Source organism: Hemicordylus capensis, chromosome 6 (assembly GCF_027244095.1).
Source record: "Hemicordylus capensis ecotype Gifberg chromosome 6, rHemCap1.1.pri, whole genome shotgun sequence".
Lineage (NCBI taxonomy): Eukaryota > Metazoa > Chordata > Lepidosauria > Squamata > Cordylidae > Hemicordylus > Hemicordylus capensis.
In genome coordinates this window covers 135,543,408-135,560,293 of record NC_069662.1, presented here as the reverse complement: position 1 = coordinate 135,560,293, position 16,886 = coordinate 135,543,408, and the positions used below count along the sequence as shown (strand labels likewise).

The 16,886-nt window shown below is 42.2% G+C and overlaps 2 protein-coding genes across 8 annotated transcripts in view; one reads left to right on the top strand and one right to left on the bottom strand.

Moving 5' to 3' along the window:
* RUNDC3B (RUN domain containing 3B) overlaps positions 1–16,886 on the top strand; it is a 98,485-nt gene that overhangs the window by 46,691 nt on the left and 34,908 nt on the right. For 4 of the 6 annotated variants that reach the window (XM_053262059.1, XM_053262058.1, XM_053262057.1 and 1 more), the window contains one exon: positions 15,101–15,247. The exons of the other annotated variants lie outside the window; for them this stretch is intronic. In XM_053262059.1, the coding sequence (XP_053118034.1) occupies positions 15,101–15,247 (147 nt within the window). The remainder of the gene's footprint in view (positions 1–15,100; positions 15,248–16,886) is intronic. 6 annotated transcript variants of the gene reach the window in all.
* Positions 14,902–16,886, bottom strand: part of SLC25A40 (solute carrier family 25 member 40) — a 60,256-nt gene continuing 58,271 nt past the window's right edge. The window contains exons 14-15 of one of the 2 annotated variants that reach the window (XR_008309903.1): positions 16,422–16,642; positions 14,902–14,975 (exon numbers count right to left, since the gene is read on the bottom strand). The gene's annotated coding sequence lies outside the window, so the exon portion shown is untranslated. Of the gene's footprint in view, positions 14,976–15,764; positions 16,643–16,886 lie in introns of those variants that run through there. The other variant, XR_008309899.1, reaches the window with a different exon arrangement.

Genomic DNA, 16,886 nt, shown 5'->3' with positions numbered 1-16,886 from the left:
CGTACCCATCGCTAATCCCATGTGTGGCAGCTCTCGCGAGGGCAACTGCCTGGGGAATAGCGATCGGGACAGGAGACAATGGCGGCAGCGGGCCGGCCTGGCCTGGCCGCTGGTTGGCCAGAGGAGGTGGCGGCAGGGCTGGAATGGTGGCCCAGCCACCGGTCAGCCAGAGGAGGAGGAGGCGGTAGGAGGTGGTGGGCTGGCCTGGCCCAGCCGCCGGGAGGAGGTCGTAGACTGGCTTTCCGTCTGGCCCACAAGCCAGAAAGCGTGGGGTGTGGGGGAGGGGAAGTGGCTGGCCAGCTGGACCGCCAGAAAGTACCGGGCGGGGGGAGTGGGCAGTGGGGGGAGGGGGAGCGGCTGGCCAACTGGCTAGCCAGCCAGAAAGCTGGGCATGCTGGCGTGGAGGAGGGGGGAACAGCGGCAGTGGGTGGGCCGGCCAGGGGCACAGATGTTCTGTGCCTGGCCCAATTAGTTTGCATTATTTATTTTATCTGAATGAAAATCCTCTGCCTACTTCTATATAATCTATAAACAGGTTGCTCACCTGTAACAGATGACTATGAATACCATAGTACTGAGCGCTTAGGTGGTAAAAAAGAAACAGGAGAGCACCCAACCACCAGTTATAACGGAGCCTTTACACAAGCAAGAAAGTCATTCTGGGCGCAGTGAGGAACTATAGAACTCTACCTGGATAGTCCTGCGCAGGTGCAGAATTCATACTTATGGAGGTATTGGATCTCCATCCAGATTCAGTGCTTAGCACATGGCTTATGTAAGAAGTGTCAAACAGCAGTAACAAAAAATAATAGGCCCTAAACAAAATGTGCACTATTACATGAAATAAAAAGCAAAACCAACAGGATAAAAATATTCAAGTAAAATATTTTAAATAGTTTTAACAGCTTTAATAGCTAGAGTGCACATTTCTTGCCACATTATCAAAATGCATATATCTAGTTTTCAGTATTTTAGAATTGCTTTCAAAATTGCTTTTGAAACAGTACAGTATAGATTAGAAAATCCTATAGAAGAACCATATTTTGTTGTGGTACTTTATTTCATACATTGGCATAAACACTGCATTCCACATTATGCATGAGTTGGCACACATGCTGTGCTTGCGAGCGTGCACATTGGGCGTGCAAATGCGCACGTCGGGTACTTCCGGTGACTGAGGAGGCAATGGGGTGGCAGGGAGGTATGCTGTTGCCCCGACGGCCCCTTTCCAAATGGAGCGCCAGCAGGGGGAAGCGGAGGGAGGAGTACGTGCACTCTCCCCTGCTCTTAAAGTCAACCCCTGCACCTTCAAACCAGCAGAACTCCCGGTTGTTCAAACTGGCATCATCAGGAGAAGGCATAACTTTCCTAAATGCCTGCCTGGAGGAGGTGATGGGTTGGATGAGGGATAACAAACTGAGACTGAATCCTGATAAGATGGAGGTATTTATTGTGCAGGGTTGGAACTCGGGACACTCTTTTTATCTGCCAGTTCTGGATGGCGTCACACTTCCCCAGAAGGAACAGGTACACATTCTGGGAGTGCTTCTGGATTCTAATTCTCCCTGCTGTCCCAGGTTGAGGTGGTGGCCAGAGTTGTTTTCTTTCAGCTTCAGCTGATACGCCAGCTGTATCAAGTTCTTGAGATAGATCTCAGAACAGTGATACATATGCTGGTAACCTCCAGATTTGACTATTGCAATGCGATCTATGTGGGACTGCCTTTATATGTAGTCTGGAAACTGAAGTTGGTACAGAATGTGGCAGCCAGGTTGGTCTCTGGGTCATCTCAGAGAGACCATATTACTCCTGTACTAAAAGTATAGGCTGCCAATAAGTTTCTGGTCAAAATTCAAGGTGCTGGTTATAATCTATAAAACCCTAAACATCTTAAGCCCTAGGTATTTAAGATAATGTTGTCTTTGTCATGAGCCCCACCACCCCTTGAGATCATCTGGAGAGGCTTGTCTGCAGTTGCCACCAACTCGTCTGGCTACACAGGGACGGGCCTTCTCTTTTGCTGCCCCGGGACTCTGGAATGTGCTTCCAGATGAAATAATAGCTTCCCCATTTCTGACAACTTTTAAACAGTCCCTAAAGACTAGTTTTTTCACCAAAGCTTTTTAATTTGACTGTGGTTTAAATTGTTTTTAGGTTTTCATTTTAATTTGTTTTCTGTTACCCGCCCAGAGATGGAGGTTTGGGGTGGTCTACAAATTTGAGAAATTTACATTTGTATCAAGATTTAAAAAAATATTTGTATTAAAACTGAAAAATAGGTTCTTTCCTTCTGCAAGTGGTATTTAGATGTGCAGATAGACAAAAGATTTAGGAAAAAAAGGACCCTGTCCTATGACTTACCATACTAACATCTTCTTTTGACCCATTACTGCTTCCTCAAACATCTGTTCTTCAAACATTTTTACGATTTTCCACCATAGATGTTTGAAACCACCAATGAAGTAATCCTTGTTTCCCTGTTTTGCTTTTCATTAATCAAATATAGAGTTTCGGCTTACATCTATAGGGTTAATATCTTTTGTTTGTTTTCTAGACCTAGTGGGGAAGCAGTTTTTGGTTAAACACTGTCTTGAAATACTGTGTTGCTAAATTTACCAATAACATGAATGAGGAGAAGAGAGCCCTGTACAGAGCACATTCATTTCAACATCCACAAAAATGTTTGTTTTGTTAGAGGCCATTAGCGATGTGCTCGAAGCGTTTCGGCCCCTCTATTTTGTTTTGGCAGAGGCGAGCAGATCACTTTAACAGGAGAAAGGCAGGTCTTACTTGCCCCTCTGTTGCTTCTCCTCTGTCCCAGTGTGGCACTGTTCTTGTTAAGCGGCTGGCTGTCGGTTGTGAAAAGCCACAGTGCCCAGCTTTATCTTGCTTGGGAACAGGAAGTTCCCTGTTCCCAACAGCCTATGGGTGGCGCTGGGAAGAAAATGGCTTCTGAACATGTGCAGATGCCACCTTGAGTGGTCAGCAACACTCAAGATGGTGGAGGAGCAAGGGGGGGGGGTCAAGTAAGACCTGCCTTCCTCCTGTTAAAATGATTGCTCTTCGCCCCTTGTGCACATCCCTAGTGGCCATGTCACCTGGCATGACACTTAACAGAGAGAGGGACAGATTCTTTATTCTAAAATATTTACGTGCTGCTTTGTAAGGCAATTTTAAACATTCATATGTTTACTTCACCTTTTGAAACAGCAAATCAAGGTTCCTTACAAAAATTCAGAATCAAAAGAAAATGAAAAAATCCAAACTGAAATCCAGTTGTCAGTTCAAAATAGCACTAAATAAATATAAAGAGCAACAATAACAAAACCAACAGCCATTTAACAAAAGCCTTTAAAGTAAAGTGTGCCATTAAACCAATTTTGACTCCTGGTGCCCACAGAGTCTTGTGGTTTTCTTTGGTAGAATACAAGAGGGGTTTACCATTGCTTCCTCCCATGCAGAATGAGATTATGCCTTTCAGCATCTTCCTATATCGCTGCTGCCTGATATAGGTGTTTCCCATAGTGTGGAAAGATACCAGCAGGGATTCAAACCAGCAACCTTCTGCTTGTTAGTCAAGCAACTCCCCACTGCGCCACTTAAAGTGGTTAACAAAAGCGTTTGGTAGGTTTTAGTTATAAATCAGTTTCTATCTTGCACCTAAATAAACTCAAAGTAGGTTTCAGGTGAATGACTTTGGAGAAAGCATTGCACTGATCTTTAAGGTGGTCCATGCTCTCGCACAAAATGGGTTCTATGCCTGCGCTGTAACCCCTGCAGAAGAATTCTTCAGCTCCTCAAGGTGCCCTTGACTCTGCCCACTCTCCATGAGGTGTGACCGTTTTTTCGGTTGTTAGAGTGCCAGTTGCTCAGTTCCTTCTCGACTATTGCAGCATTCACCTTGTGAAAGATTTGCTCCTTTATTGAACTCTGTTCCTGTGATTATCAGTATACTTTTACCCTCGTTTTTGGACTCCGACCGTTTAACATTTCTTTTTTGGATCAGGATTAGGACTGGTACTAATGGATGGTTAAAATTTTTTTTTGAAAAATGTACTACTTGTAGAAGGACTCTTCCCTCCTCAGATAGGCTTGATCAGATCAGTGTTTAATTTGTTTGGGTGAACATCATAACGTTGAAGCCTGCAAGTGTTTGTCATTCTCGAAGCATACAAGAAAAAGTAGGGAACTCTGACTTAATGCATTTTCATATAAATCAGCTCTAAGACCACCAATGCCATGGTTACTGCTACCTTTGACTTTGATATCTTCTATGTCGGTCAATAGTTGACCCTCGGGATTGAGGTTGACATCAGAGTGTTCATTAAGCGGAGAATCTCATACCCACTGCTGAGAGAGAGCAAGAGAGAGAGCTCAGAGTAGATGTTTAAGAGGCCCAAAGATGTCAGCAAAGATGGGCATCACCGACATCAGAAAAAACAGAAGCATCAAAGGGATGATTCTCCTAACCACTCAGGGTTGAAGCACAGATGTATCTTCACTTCAACACATGACCTAACATTGATGGAAATTCTTCACTCAATGTATTTGAAATTTATTATGCTTCACCTATCATTGTGGATTTCTTGCCTGAGAATTCACCAACCAATTCTGACCAGGACAAAGGTTCTACTTCGAAGAAAAAAGGACAATCTTCTAAAGAAGTCTCCCCTGCTGTACCTGTGCCAGATAAGACTACTTCAAAGAACTTGGAGTCATTGATGGGTTCTACACAATCCACCCCATCGGGATCCAGAAGTTTCTCAATGTACGGTTTAGATGCCCTGTATGTGCTCCGTGCTTTCGCTTTCATTGGCAGTTGGGGCGTGTCTCTCTGTTTCTATTAGACCGCCGTTGCGTCTATACCACATACTGTTAGCTCCTCTGTAAACTTAAAATCTGACAGATCTCTTGGACATTGACCTCAGAAAGTATTTGGAAATCTCACTGTGACTTTGACCTTGGACTGGATACGGATATGGCTTCGTTTAAACCTTTCAACAAACGATTAAAATAAAAAGAACTTGAGTTCACCCTGGACTTGTCCGGGAGGCTGCGCTACTTGAATTTACCAGCAAACGACCTTAGGACTGTGCAACGACTTTTCCTTTGCAAAGACACTATGATGGCTTATAAACCGCCAACTAAAACAAAGTTCAAACGATGCATGGAGTGCCATGCTAAGCTCCCAATGATGGATAGTCATGATGCCTGCTTGCTATGCTTGGGGGAACAACATAACCCAGCTGCTTGCAAAATATGCTGCTCATTCTCTAAACAAACGCTAAAAAATCGGGCATTGAGATTGAGAGCAGCACTATATGACGCACTTCACCCGCCAACACTGAGACCTTCGACGTCACTGTCGAGCATGGCTACTTGTACACAGATGCTTTTTTCAGTGGACTCTGCAGAGCAGCAATCGAAAGTCACCATGGAGCAGCGGTTTAAACAGCCGGAGGTGGTTGAGAAAAAGTGCCATCGGCATAAGAGGCATCAACACTTCTTGTCCACGGATGAGGAAAGCGAGAGCTTACTTCCTAGAAAAAGAACACATAAGACACACGTCAGGAGTGGAACTCCATTGCTGACGAGTTTACAAACTGAGACGGAGCAGTGGGATTCCACGGCGCAAATAACACCATCACCTTGGATTTAGTTTCGATGCCATCAGCATCGACTACTATGGTACTGACGGTGGTGTTGGCAAAATCCCCATCGACATTGAAGTTGTTGTCGAAGGAGGTATTGAGGGAGCACCACCCCTCGACATCGACAGCATTGGGTCTCCGTGGTGCAATGTCATTGACTCTATTACAAACCCTGATTCATTCGCCAGCAGCTACACCGCAAAAGGTGTATCAGTCAGAGAACTATATGGACTTTGGGGAAGGATCAGCTGTGGAGAAAGAAGTGTCTCTAGACCCGAAGACTAAAACTTCATTACTGGAACTGAGTGAAAGCACACCTTCGGGCTCAAAGTTCCAGGGCTTCTCAGGGCTCGACATTGAGCATGGTACCGAAGACACAACACCTGCGATACCGAAAACTCCCTCAATGTCACCCATGGGGACATAGCCTTCGATACCAAACCCTCTACATCTAATGTCTTCTGCGACTGGCCCAACAGGACTCCTTATGACCCAAACAACTGATATACTCAGAATGATGAGATCTTTATCCTTGTTTGCTCGCCCAGGTGCAGCCTATGTTCCATATGCAACTGCACAAGGGCTACCTTCTACTGAAATACCATCCCAAATGGCACATAGCTGTGGGTTTAGACATAGCCCACCTGTAATTTATCCTGTTGACTATGCGGAATTAAGATCTGGAAGGTCCAGCAGGAGGCTCTGCATCGAAAAGCAGCCCCACAACCGCTGGTGTTGCCAAAGGATCCGGCTACAGTAGTCCAGATGACTACAGCGAGCCAGACACAGGACGTGAGTGACCAGCCTGCTATACTACCTAAACCCAGGAGGCTGCCTTCTAGATCGGCACCTTCTAGTTTACTAGTAAACTCGCCCACGGGCCCATCTGAGGAAAGTTACCCAGAATCCTTTTATACGTCAAATTCTGAAGAGGTGGGAAGCAGTGTTGAACAGAATCCTATGGAGCCAGATCCTCCTGCGGAGGTTCCTCCTAAGACTTCTATTTCTGCAACAGAGGAGCTTAAGGCTTATCATGTACAGATAAGGGAAATGGCTGAGGCTTTAGGATTGGAGTTGAATCAGGCGTAATTGGATCTAAAGGATTCTGTCTATAACATGATGGCAAAGGCAAAGTTAGCGCATATTTATATATATATTTATAGATAACAAAAAATTGAAGATCATTAAAGGAATGTCCTGCCTGCATAAAATGATCTATAAATATATACCAAAAGAATTTTCCCATGTCAATATTAAAACTGTCCTCTTACAGAAGGAGGCATTTTTAATATATCAGCTTATATATTAAAAATTATATATTATAATTATAAATTAATTAGAACCTTCGGGCCTTAATCAAATGAATGACTTTTCTAGTTATTTATAGGTATTAATATACCATTTATCTTTGTCTCCTCTCCCCCTCTTTAGAGATTTATATGTAGATTGGAGATTACCTGGATTTGATTTAATTACATACTTGATTGATGGATTTCTCCTTTAAAAATAAGTTAGGTCTCTCTTTGTTAACAGAATGCATTTCATCACACTGTCATAGTTTTGATACATTTTTAATGTATTGTACTTTGGTTCCATGGTACATTTGTACAATAGAGTAATCAAATAGTACTAAATGTTTCGTAGCTTATTTTGAAAATATCAACATATCAGTTACTTCTTACACACGCATTAAAAATAATTGGCTACTTGGTTGTAATTAGATAATGAAGCACAATCTTCTTTCTGATTAAAGGGGAAGGAAAACACCTGGTAGATGCTGTAAGATATATAATGGCTTTGCTAGCACTATAAAGTTAGTACTAGTTAGTATCCAGTAGGATTTCTGAATTCAGAAACCACTGGGTGGTGAAATATCACTATTGGAAGAAAACAAATGTAAGTACCCTTATATAACTTACCTAACCTTTTAAGTTAATATAACCTGTTGAAAGTACTTTATATTGATATATATGTTATTATATATTTAGCTCTTTTCTCCTGAGGAAGTCCTGCTTTTGCAGGAGGAAACAGGTCTATATTACCCTTGGATACCTGTTGGGCAAATACCTTTTGGACAAGGAATATCCAGGATATATACCTTCTGGACAAGGAATATCCATTCAGGAGCTACATCTACTTAAGGAGCTGGTTAGGATCCAAGCTTTGGAAGAATTGTGAGCCACATTGGGAATTACAGCTTGAACACTCTACCAGTACTATTTGTTTGACAGGACTTCTGTCTTTTCTCATGAATATCACGGACATTATTACTCTTATCCAGTTTCACATATTTCATCTGGAAGGGTCCAGTGTATTTCTAGTGTATTTTGTCCAATTTTTTGTTGCTTCATTACCTGGATGTATATTATCTTCATTTCATGCATGCTATGTGTGTAAATAGATTCTTACACGGCATCGCAAGTACCTGCAGTTCACGGTCAGCGATATAGTGTACCAATATGTAGGTTTGCCATTCGGCCTATCCACAATGCCACGTGTATTTACAAAGGTCATGGCAGTGGTGGTGGCATACTTAAGAACGGAAGGAATAGTGATTTATTCCTCTTTGGACGACTGGCTCATGGTCAACAACAGCAAAGGATTCCATGTAACAGAATTCCATATAAACAAGGATATAGTGCTGCCAGCCTTCTTCCAAAATCCAGAATCACCATTAGAGAAGTCCATGCATGCCTTGGATGTGCGATGTGCACTGCTATACTACCTAGCAGCTACCCAAAACATATGTAAAACAAGTAAGCTATTTGTACTTTACAAAGGGAAATCCAAGGGCAAGCCGGCTTCAAGGCAAAGGCTGTCCCAATGGATTATTCAGGCAATTAAACTATCATATAGTGCTCAAGGAAAGGAGCTGCCAAATGCCATCAGGGCATACTCCACAAGAGTCTATGCGTCGTCAGCTGCAAATCTGACGGGAATATCAATGGCTGAAATCTGCAGAGCAGCAACATGGACAACACTCCAGCCACTCATAAAGCATTATGCATTGGACTTACCAGACTAGAGAGGGAGTGTTTGGGCAGAGTGTTCTTAAGCAAGTCCTGCCTTGATATGCATTGAATGGCCCACCACCAGGATAGCAGCTGGCTACTCACCCATTCCTTATGAATGCAATGGATCACGATCCAGATAAACAGGTTGCTCACCTGTAATAGATGATCTGGAGGTCTGTTGTATTCATAAAACCTGCCCAGACCTCCCCGCAGTATACTTGGCAGGACAATGAGAATACTCAGGAGTAAGATTGTCAGCGACTGGCAGTCTACAAGAAACTGAGAGACATGCCCCAACTGCCGAAGATAACGGAAGCATGTAGCACGTGCAGGGCAGTTGGAGGTGGCACAAGGAGCTAGTCAATCTGTCCAAGGGGTGCCTCCACAGGCGCAGAACCCCATTCCTTATTAATACAACGGATCACCTCCAGATCATCTGTTACAGGTGAGCAATCTGTTTAATCATCTCAATCACAACATCCTGTGAAAGAAACTCCTCAAGCAGATGGTCAGTGCCCTGATGTGGAAATCATCCGTCACCTTCGGGAAAATCCCCTGCTAAGGAAAAGGGAAATTCAGATGATTATGATTCCTCCACTGATTCTGATGAGGGTTTTGCTCAAACATAAAAGCCCTCAGATCTGTCACCAGTCGAAAACGTACCCAACCAACCATCTAACTTGCCTACAGAAAAAACAAAATCTTACTGTGTCCAAGTGGCAGAAGTGGCTAAAATTCTGGGTTTGAAATTGAAAACTTAAACCCAAAAGGTGAAAAATCCAGTCTGACTTCATGTCCTGTTCTCCTCCTGCAACTGAGCAAAGAGACACCTTTTAAAGTGGTGATTCTCTTACATTTAGCAGGGGGAGAGCAACTGACCCTATCCAACCCCAGCACAGCATCCCTCCAGTGGCTGTTGCTGGTATTTGCCTTGTGTTTGTTTTTAGATTGTGAGCCCTTAAGGGACAGGGGACCATCTTATCATATTTATGTACTACTTATTTTTCTATTTAAGCTGCTTTGTGAACTTTGGCTGAAGAGCAGTATATAAATATCCGCAGTAGTAGTACTATGTTTGCTGGTTCTAACAAACTTGGCTAGTTTGGGAGATCCTATCCGTCTCTATCTTGACTTCCAAAAGATTAGAAAGCTTCTATAGGATTCAGGAAGAATAATTCCCTTTTCTTTTCATGCATCTACCACCAAACTCCTTGGTGGTGGATTGTGCCATGGACAGTAAATCAGAAAAAAGACATTCAGCCCAAGGAGACAAGGAGAACAGGAAACTGCATGCAGCATCATGACTGTCTATTAAGATATCATGGCTGAAAACCATTATTCTATTGGGGATAATTTCAAAGATGATTTAAAAGATGTACAAGAAGGTGTTCGGGATCGGTTTAAAGCTGTCATAGCCTAGTCCGCTATCACAAGACAATAGTTGAGCACAGCTAAACACCTAAAGGAAATGGAGTCCTGTTCCATTGCAGGTGCAGTGTCTCTAAGATGACGTGTGAGGGAGGTTTGATCAACCTCTCTTCATAACGATATGAAGGACAAGACTGAAAATTTGCTGTTTGATGGAAAGGGTCTTTTCAGTTCAGAGTGATGAGACCATGGAGAAAATGAAGAAATTGTGTTACACTGCAAAGACATTTACTACTTCTCTATTGCAACATTCCTATTCCCAGAAATTCAAAGCTTACACTAGACAAAAATTTAAATACAGGCAGTCTGATTATAGAGACTACAGCAGATCTTTCAGATACAAGCTTAAAAAGCCCTATGGTCAGAAAAAACAAAAAAGAATGAAACAGCAAGATAAGACAAAGCAATATCTTTGACCCCTTGGTCAACTGCCTCGCTTGATTAGAAACTTCTTCAGGCATCAGGTTCGCCCACTTTTCCAGAGCATGGCATCGCATAACATTAGATGCATGGATGTGGAGTATTATAACAGGATAAGCCATAGTGTAGGGATGCCTGAAACTGCCTGAACCGCAGTTTGAAGCACGGTTTGAGCACTTTTAGGGAAAGGAAACGTTAAGGAAAAGGAGAGCAGGTGCTTACTTGCTCTCCACTGCCTCTTACAGCTTCTTGCTGGGACGATGTGTGGGGCTTTTTGGGATGTGTGCTGCCCAACCAGGAAGCTGGAAGGGGCAGTGGAGATCAGGTAAGCACCTGCTCTCCTTTCCTTAAAGTTCCCTTTCTAATTTCCCTAAAAAGTGTTTAAAACGTGCTTTAAACCACAGTTCGGGCACATCCCTACCGTAGAGTTCACCACCCTCCCTGTTTTTCAGGGATAAAATACACCGACCCAACTCCAATAACTATCCATGGCGCCTTGTGTATTTACAAAATGCTTGAGCACAATAATAGCACACCTATAGACTCAAGGTATCACCATCTTTCTATACCTGGATGACTGGGTGGTGACTTCATCCAACAAGGAAACCTTACACTCCCAGATTCAATACATCTTAAATCTTCTAAATGAGTTTATAATCCAGGTAACCTGGGAAAAGTCAAACGTACAACCTCAAAGGAGAATACAATGCATAGGGGAGTGTTTTGGACACAAGGATGAAAAGGGCCTACCTTCCAGAAGGCTCTCGATTGTACACTTGAGCTCCACATTCACAGCCAGTCCAAAACAAAGGGCAAGAACCATTCAAAGATTCTTAGGTTTGATGGCATCTTGTGCAGCCACAGTAATCCATGCAAGGTTAAGGATTAGACGTCTCCAAATTTGGTTTCAGTCAGTGTTCAAACTGAATGTGGACAGCCAGAACATTGGTCACTCTAGTGGTGGTCCAAACTTCAGTCTCTGTCCAATGTTCCCTTCTGCCTTGCAACTCCTTCAATAACTTTAACAATGGATGCCTCATTAAAAGGTTGGTGAGCCCATTGTACACTATACTGTGCTCAAGGGAAATGGACCCCACAATAAAGCTCCCTACACATAAACTTTCTAGAGCTACTAACAGTGCTAAATACTTGTTTCCACTAATACAGTTGTACAGCTCATTCTAGACAACGGCAATTGCGTATCTCAGTCATCCAGTGGGGACGGTCTCCCAGTCCTTATGCAAACTAGCAATTCAGCTATGGGATTGGAGTCTGCACAATGGTATTCTTCCAATGGCCCTTCACATCAAAGGAATAAACTTCTCTTTAGCAAACACTTTCAACAGGGACTTGGACCTCTGCCATCAACACAAATGGGAGATAAACCAGGAGATTCTCCACAACCTCTTCAAAAAGGGGGGGGACCCACCCCCGCCGCCGATAGACATGTGCAACACAAAACAATAAAAGCAGACTTCACTGCTCCAGAGCAGGTCTGGGGAAAGACTCATTTATGGATCCCTTCCAAATGCCATGGAGGCAAAACCTCTATTATCTCTTCCCTCAGTTTCCCCTTTTATCAAAAATAATGAGCAGGATCTTGCATTCTAATCAACCCCATGGTGGCCCAGACAACCATGGTTTCCCATTTCTCCCTGTCAGAATATATTGTCCCAGGGAGGGGGGTCATGTCTTTCACCACAACCTCCAAGTGCTGAACCTGACAGCATAGAAGCTCAGTTTTTATATGAAAGAATCAATGAAACATTGTTATAAATGTAAATAGAAGAGATCCACACACTATGCAGCAACTAAGGGATCTGATCCTTGCAAAACCTTTATCCAACCATATTCTTTTATACTTAACTAATCTAAAGAACTCTGGCCTGTCAAATGCCTCCATAAAAGTCCATGTGGCTGCACTCTCAGCAAGACATCCAGTGTGGGATGCATGGTCTGTTTTCTCTCATCATGATTCAAAAAGGTTATTGAAAGGGATCAATAATGTATTTCCCCCAGTTAGAGAGTCTGTTGAATCCTGGAGCCTTTTGTTGGTCCTTTCTACACTAACAGAGCCTCTCTTTGAACCTCTAGCCTCCTCCTTCACTTAAGTTACTCTCCCTAAAGACCTTTTAATCAGTAAGAGTCAGCAAACTAACATCTCTTAGAATTGACTCCCCTTACACAAAGTTATTCCCAGACAAAGTTATGAGGGCTTTAAACCTCAGGTGGTATTGGAGTTTCACATAAACCAAGACATAGTCTTACCTTCTTTCTTCATGAATCCGTCTACTCTTCTGGAGAAGTCAATACCATGTGGACATTTGCTCAGTGGTGGAGGCCAACTTTGGTCAGGCAGTTCTAAAGAAGGTGCTGTAACTACATCTGAGCACCTGTCACCATTCAGGTGAGCTTGCCAATCACTCATTTTGTGATCACCTTAAAGATAAACAGGTTGCTTACCTGTAACAGGTGAACTTTTGGTGATTCATGTTCACTCACAAGACCCACCTGGCTTTCCCCACTGCCAAGATGCTTCCACAGTAATCACTTACCTGTCTTCAATGATCCTCACAGTATTTGTTCAGGAACTGAGCGATGGGTGCTCTAACTGCCAAAAAATAACGGACGTGCCTTGTGTGTGATCGGTGGACTCAAGAATGCCTTGAGGAGCTGAAGAATTATTCCATGGAGTTACTGCGCAGGTGCAGAACCCATTTTGTGAGGGAACACAAATCACCAAAAGATCACCTTACAGGTAAGCAACCTGTTTTTGCATCACCAAACATAAAAATCCCAGTCTTTAGTGGCCCCTTACCTGAGAAGGCTTCTGGAGCAAGTTTCAGCAAATAATGGCAGTCTACATATGTTAGTTTTTACTAAAAAATGTGTAATAGTCTCTGCTTATAGATTGTTACAGTGGAAGGGTGGGTAGTCTGTGTCATTTTAACCTCCCTCTCCCAGGTATGAACATGTTGAATGGATGGGGACACATACCCCTTTAATCACATGCTGACAATATGAATTTTGTGTTTAAATGGCTATTAAAAATGTAATCTGTTCTCTTTAAGTGGTGTTCTTGAAAGTCTGCTAGCTTGAGATGTCAATAAGATCTCCTCTTATATTTTACATGTATGCCCAATTGGAAATAGTTCTTTGAGGAAATCTTTTGAAATATTCTGAAATATTCCCTAAGCAGCAATTGTGGGAAACACCATGAGCTGCAGAAAGCTTAGATTGCCAAACAGTAACTACAATTCTACTATTGTCATCTCCTCCATAAATCCATATTCTGTCGGATTTCTTCAGTGTGTTGGGGTTTTTCGTTTTGTTTTTGGGGTTCTGCACTATACTAACATGTAATTAGGGGGCAGATAACACACCACACACACCGTTGCATGGGCTCACATCCATGACATTTGAAATTTTAACAGATTTGGGTCGTGAAGGTGGTCCTGACCACTCACTCCATAGAGAGGGATATGTGAAGGAGATTACCCAATAAGAGAATTCGTAGTACTGGTAAGTAACAAAGCTGTACAGTTAAGTTATAAACATTCCCAGACCTCCTTTGTGAGAAGAACTTTTCCTATTTAAGAAAGCATACCTGATTTTGATACAGAGATTTCATAATAATTTATGTGACTGAGAGAAATAATGACCTAAAACTAGCATTATCTCTTCAGTCACTTTCCATGCATTTTCTCTTTTAGAGCTTTCTTGTTCTGCACTGACATGTGTTAATACTCTGGAAATATATAAAACACCCACAATAAGCACTGCTCCTACGTTACTTCGGTATTTTTATTTCCAATCTGTAGAATTCAAATTGCACAGTATAATATAATTGGCCCATTTGGAAGAAAGTTATGCAGTGTAGTTTTTGACACAAAGTGCTATGAGATCAAGATGTATTAAGACTTCCATGAGTAGCTGCACAGAACAGTCAATTATTAGTTTTAGTTCTGATGCAGAAAAGAATTGACACACAAGCTGCACTTTAAATACTATGCTTTCCCCCCATGATGAAATAAAAGTGGATGGGGAAAAATGCAATGCAGCTATGGAAAGCTATTTGTAACTTTTGTTCTGCTACTGAGAAACAGTCTTCTTTGTGCTTGAAAGAAATATGGGTTGGCCTCTTCCACAGACTGCCTATATTGGCAGATCAAATTGCTTAATGACTGTAGTACCTTGCTATCCTCCTCTGTAAAAAAAGAATTACTTGCCCAGTTGTATAGAACTGTGAATTAGGCACTTAAAACTTACACTGCTAGCTAACTGAGAATAAAATACAATAAATCTTAGCTGTTTTAGAAGTTATATTTAATTAGTTCATTTATTCCTAATATTATTTGCAATTCCTGACCTTGTGTGATGTAGTGAAAGAATCTTGCAGTGCAGTTCCTTGTGGTTTTTAGTTTTGTTCTTCAATACTAAAATTTTGATTGACAAGTCTTTCCTAGGGGGAAAGGGGTACTTTAAGAATAGCATGCTAGCAGGCAAATCTTCCAAGAACAAGCCTGTTTTCTTCCTGTGATTTAAGACATTACTTCTAATGGCATGCAATTCACTGTGTGTTCACAGAACTGTGCTAAAGAATAATGATTTAAGATCAAGACAAGAATTAACTACCCATCTCACCAATCAGTGGCCTTCCCCAGGAGTTCTGGATGTTAATGCTGTTGCCTTGGATACGCTACTTTATCGAAAGCAAAATAAGCAATGGGATGAGTAAGTGAAATATTTGTGCAGTGCTCCAAAGATCACAGGAATCTCATTTTCCCCGGTGCATCTTGTCAACCAGAACATTGTGTTTTAAAGGTCTTGGGAGAAAAAACCGGTAGATAACTGAATATTAGAAAGCTGTTTAGACGTACTTAAGAGCCCCTGGTGGCGCAGTGGTAAAACTGCCGCCCTGTAACCAGAAGGTTACAAGTTCGATCCTGACCAGGGGCTCAAGGTTGACTCAGCCTTCCATCCTTCCAAGGTCGGTAAAATGAGTACCCAGAATGTTGGGGGCAATATGCTAAATCATTGTAAACCGCTTAGAGAGCTCCGGCTATAGAGTGGTATATAAATGTAAGTGCTATTGCTATTATGTATGTTTGAAGGCACTTCACATGTACTGTAGAATGACCTTGTGAGGTAGGTCCATATTATTCACTTAACTGTGTAAATTATTCAGCAGAACTTAATTCTGCATAATGAGTATAGGCTTGGATCATATTAAAAAGATGGGAAGATAAAATTGAATGAAACAAGATTTTATTTATTTATTTATTATTTTTACATTTCTATACCGCCTTTCGTTAAAAGAAAACCCCAAGGCGGTTAAGATGTGCATATAAGTGCGTTGACATGAGTCTGGTCTAAGGGAATAGCTGCACATTTTATTAAACATATAGTTTAACCTTGTTTTTTGTAAAACAAACCTGTAAGTAGCAGCTGCAGGGCCAAACCATCAGGATTTGTATCATCGGAGGTTAATAGTTGCTGCATATGTTGGACTCCTGACTTAAAATTGCCCTCCCACAAAGTGGCACCAATGACATCTTCCCTCTGGTGTCAGATAGTTGGTTTGTGGGTTTTTTGTTTTGTTTTGTATTGTGACATGAGGGGAAACGGTTAACCATGCATGCCATGGTCTTGATCCTGACAGGGCTCCAGATCTCCTATTTACAGTTTTTTAAAAAAATGCAGGGCCGAACTATGTATTTACTATTTAACATATGGTTTGGCCCTATGTGTAGAACCTCAGTGAGAAGTTTGCTAAATTCAATAGCTTGAATTTAGCAAATAGCTTCTGAAACTGGCTTAAAAATACTAGTGTCTTATAAAGTGGTTTGTTCCCCTCACTTTTCTTGGTGAGTTCTTTGACTGTTTAATTGTTTGTTCTGCTGCTCACTTGATAACTGTTGATCTGGATCGTGATCCATTGCATTAATAAGGAATGGGTTTTGCGCCTGCACAGGGACCTTGCGGGAAGACTAACTAGCTCTTCGTGATGCCCACTCTGCCTTGCACGTGCTCTGTGCTTCCGCTGAAATCGGAAGTTGGGGGCGCCATTTCCTCAGTTTCTATTTGACCGCCAAAACGTCAACACCTCGGTGCTGGCTCCTTGGATTTCTAGAAACAGAGAGAAATATTGATTTTTTGGATTACTGACCTCAAGACTGCTTAAGATTATTCAAAAGTCTAATGGATTGGATTGATGAACGGATGTTTAGATTGCTGCCACGAGATGAAAGCCTCGGGGCACTCCCTGCCAACAAGGACATAAAAAAGACGTTAAAAAGATGTGTTGAATGCCATGCGAAGCTACCACCTACAGACCATCATGAATCGTGCTTACTGTGTTTGGGAGAGCAGC